Raw genomic sequence first — 2,290 nt, forward strand, 5'->3', positions numbered from 1 at the left:
ATTATGTATGCATCAATACTTGAGATTAAACACAACATGTGCACATTCCTTCTGTTATTATTAGAAAGGAGTGTTAAATACTGTGATTGAAACGTCAATATCATACAAAAGGAATCACAATACGTTTTAACACAATGAAATTATATTTTCATTGTAAATTCATTTTTAAAGTTGCTTTAGTGTTAACCTTTGTCGTTCATATAGGACTAATATGTAGATTATATTACGTGTATAAAAACTTCAAGAACACTAAATCTATTAGATATCCCAAGATATTTACTTCGGGGGCAGCACGTAATTTTACTAATAGTAAGAAAGAAACTGTACAATTTCCAAATTATACGGGACCTGGTGCTAAAAGTGAAATAATTTTTTTCCCTGATGAAAATAAATATTTCCAAATCAGAGAAAATGCGTTCAAAAGTGGTGTAAACGTTTTTATGAGTGATGTTATTGGAATAAAGCGGATTCTTCCAGACAGACGGCCTGATGCATGCAAGAAAATAAAATATCCCGAAATCCTGCCTTCAGTAAGCATTGTGATCACATTTAGGGACGAACCTATATCGTGCTTGCTAAGACTTGTTCAGCAACCAAATGTATTACTGACTTCTCATGTTGGGGAAATTGGTCGCGATATCTTTGAATTTATATTAGATGATCAGTATAAACTGTTTTGTACGTTTGACCCTATCACAATAATTGAGGAATGGTTGACATATTCTCGGGCATTTCGGGACACAAGAAATGGAAGTGTTGAACCAATTGAGTATGGCACTATTCCTGGTATGATGACTGCCATGAGAAAAGAGTTTTTCTACAAACTTGGAGGATTTGATACCGGTATGGAAATTTGGGGCTTCGAACACATAGAGCTGTCTGTAAAAGTATGGCTTTGTGGCGGACGTGTTGAAATGATACCTTGCTCTAAAATAGGGCACTTGTACAGAAATATCCCCTGGCAAAACATTCACCCCGATTTTGATTATAAAAAGAAAAATAAGCTCAGATTTATTCTTGTTTGGATGGATGGTGAAAGCAAAAAATTAGCTTTGGAAGCATTACATAGAGGCAACTATTCTAAACAAATTGACCCTGGTGACCTTACAGATAGATTTAAAATAAAGATATTAAATAATTGCAAGCCATATCAACATTATATTGACCAACTTCGTAAAATGTCAAATCCGTTCATCCCGAAAAATGTTCGTAAAAGCGGGAACATTTTCAATAATGCTACAGATCAGTGTTTAGAAATTACTAGTATTGATGGTATTTTCGAGCTTATAACGTCCCATTGTGGCGATCAGGTGAGCCAGTTTTGTGTACTCACCGACAATATGAATATACGCACTAGCAGCCATTGGATTAAGTTTGATAGACAGAAAAAGAAAAACTTGAATTTCCCACACAAGTTCAATACTTATTCGTTCCGGAATTAAAATGGAATTTTGATGAAAGTAATGGTTTTATTATTAGTAATACAAGTATTGATTGTTTGACAGTGAACAATTATGGACAAGTATCTATCAAGACGTGTACTGATTCTCCTTTACAAAAATGGAGTTGGCTTTCTTGAAATTCTAAGTGTGCCATTTATGACATTTACAATTATTACATTGTAAGTTATAAGCTTCAAAGACATTTTAATTTAGGATCTTTTATTCTGTGAGATACAATTTGAAATGATTACATTGAGCTATAAAAACTTACATACCTATATATATATTCTAGAAAAACGGAGTTTTCTTTGATTAGATTTATTTCTTAAAAAGAGCAATAACCTCCGTGTTGACTGCAATCTTTAAAACAGTGAAACTGGAATATAAAATTTACTCAGTCAGCAGTAAAAGCCTTCGATAAATCTATATCCATTTAAATGTTTATTTTAAATTGCTTTAGAAGAAAGTAAACACGAATATCTATATTAGCAAATATTAGCCCAGAAAATGAATAAAAATCCTTCCAAATAGCATGAGGGAACGATAGAATATATTAACATCGTAACATTTTAAAATGTAATGGAATTGGCGCCAATAAATTTTGTGAAGTAATATGCAAGAAATAAAATGATAATTAAAATGAAAATATCACACTTGCTTCCAGAAAAAAACAATAGAAAATTGACACCTGCAATATTTTAACAAATGAAAATCAGATACTTATATTATATCTCTTCAGCATAAAAAATACCCAGCTGGCTTACAGATACTACTGCCAATCGGTCTAATGTTCCACTACCGTTCACTGGCTTAACGGTAGTGTATTTTTAACTGCTATGGGAACGTAC

At 32.4% G+C, this 2,290-nt stretch overlaps 1 protein-coding gene across 1 annotated transcript; it reads left to right on the plus strand.

The window, feature by feature from the left end:
• The first annotated feature begins 265 nt into the window (after positions 1–265).
• Positions 266–1,442, plus strand: LOC132714708 (polypeptide N-acetylgalactosaminyltransferase 17-like). The gene has a single exon (XM_060697621.1). The coding sequence runs from the start codon at positions 441–443 to the stop codon at positions 1,440–1,442; it is 1,002 nt and encodes a 333-aa protein (XP_060553604.1). The 5' UTR covers positions 266–440.
• Positions 1,443–2,290: the final 848 nt, after the last annotated feature.

The sequence above is a fragment of the Ruditapes philippinarum genome, unplaced genomic scaffold, assembly GCF_026571515.1.
Source record: "Ruditapes philippinarum isolate M1 unplaced genomic scaffold, ASM2657151v2 ctg17350_1_1_1_1, whole genome shotgun sequence".
Lineage (NCBI taxonomy): Eukaryota > Metazoa > Mollusca > Bivalvia > Venerida > Veneridae > Ruditapes > Ruditapes philippinarum.

Bases quoted from the DNA above. Each gene is read 5' to 3' on its own strand.
- LOC132714708 (XM_060697621.1), top strand. From the start codon at position 441: ATGAGTGATGTTATTGGAATAAAGCGGATTCTTCCAGACAGACGGCCT.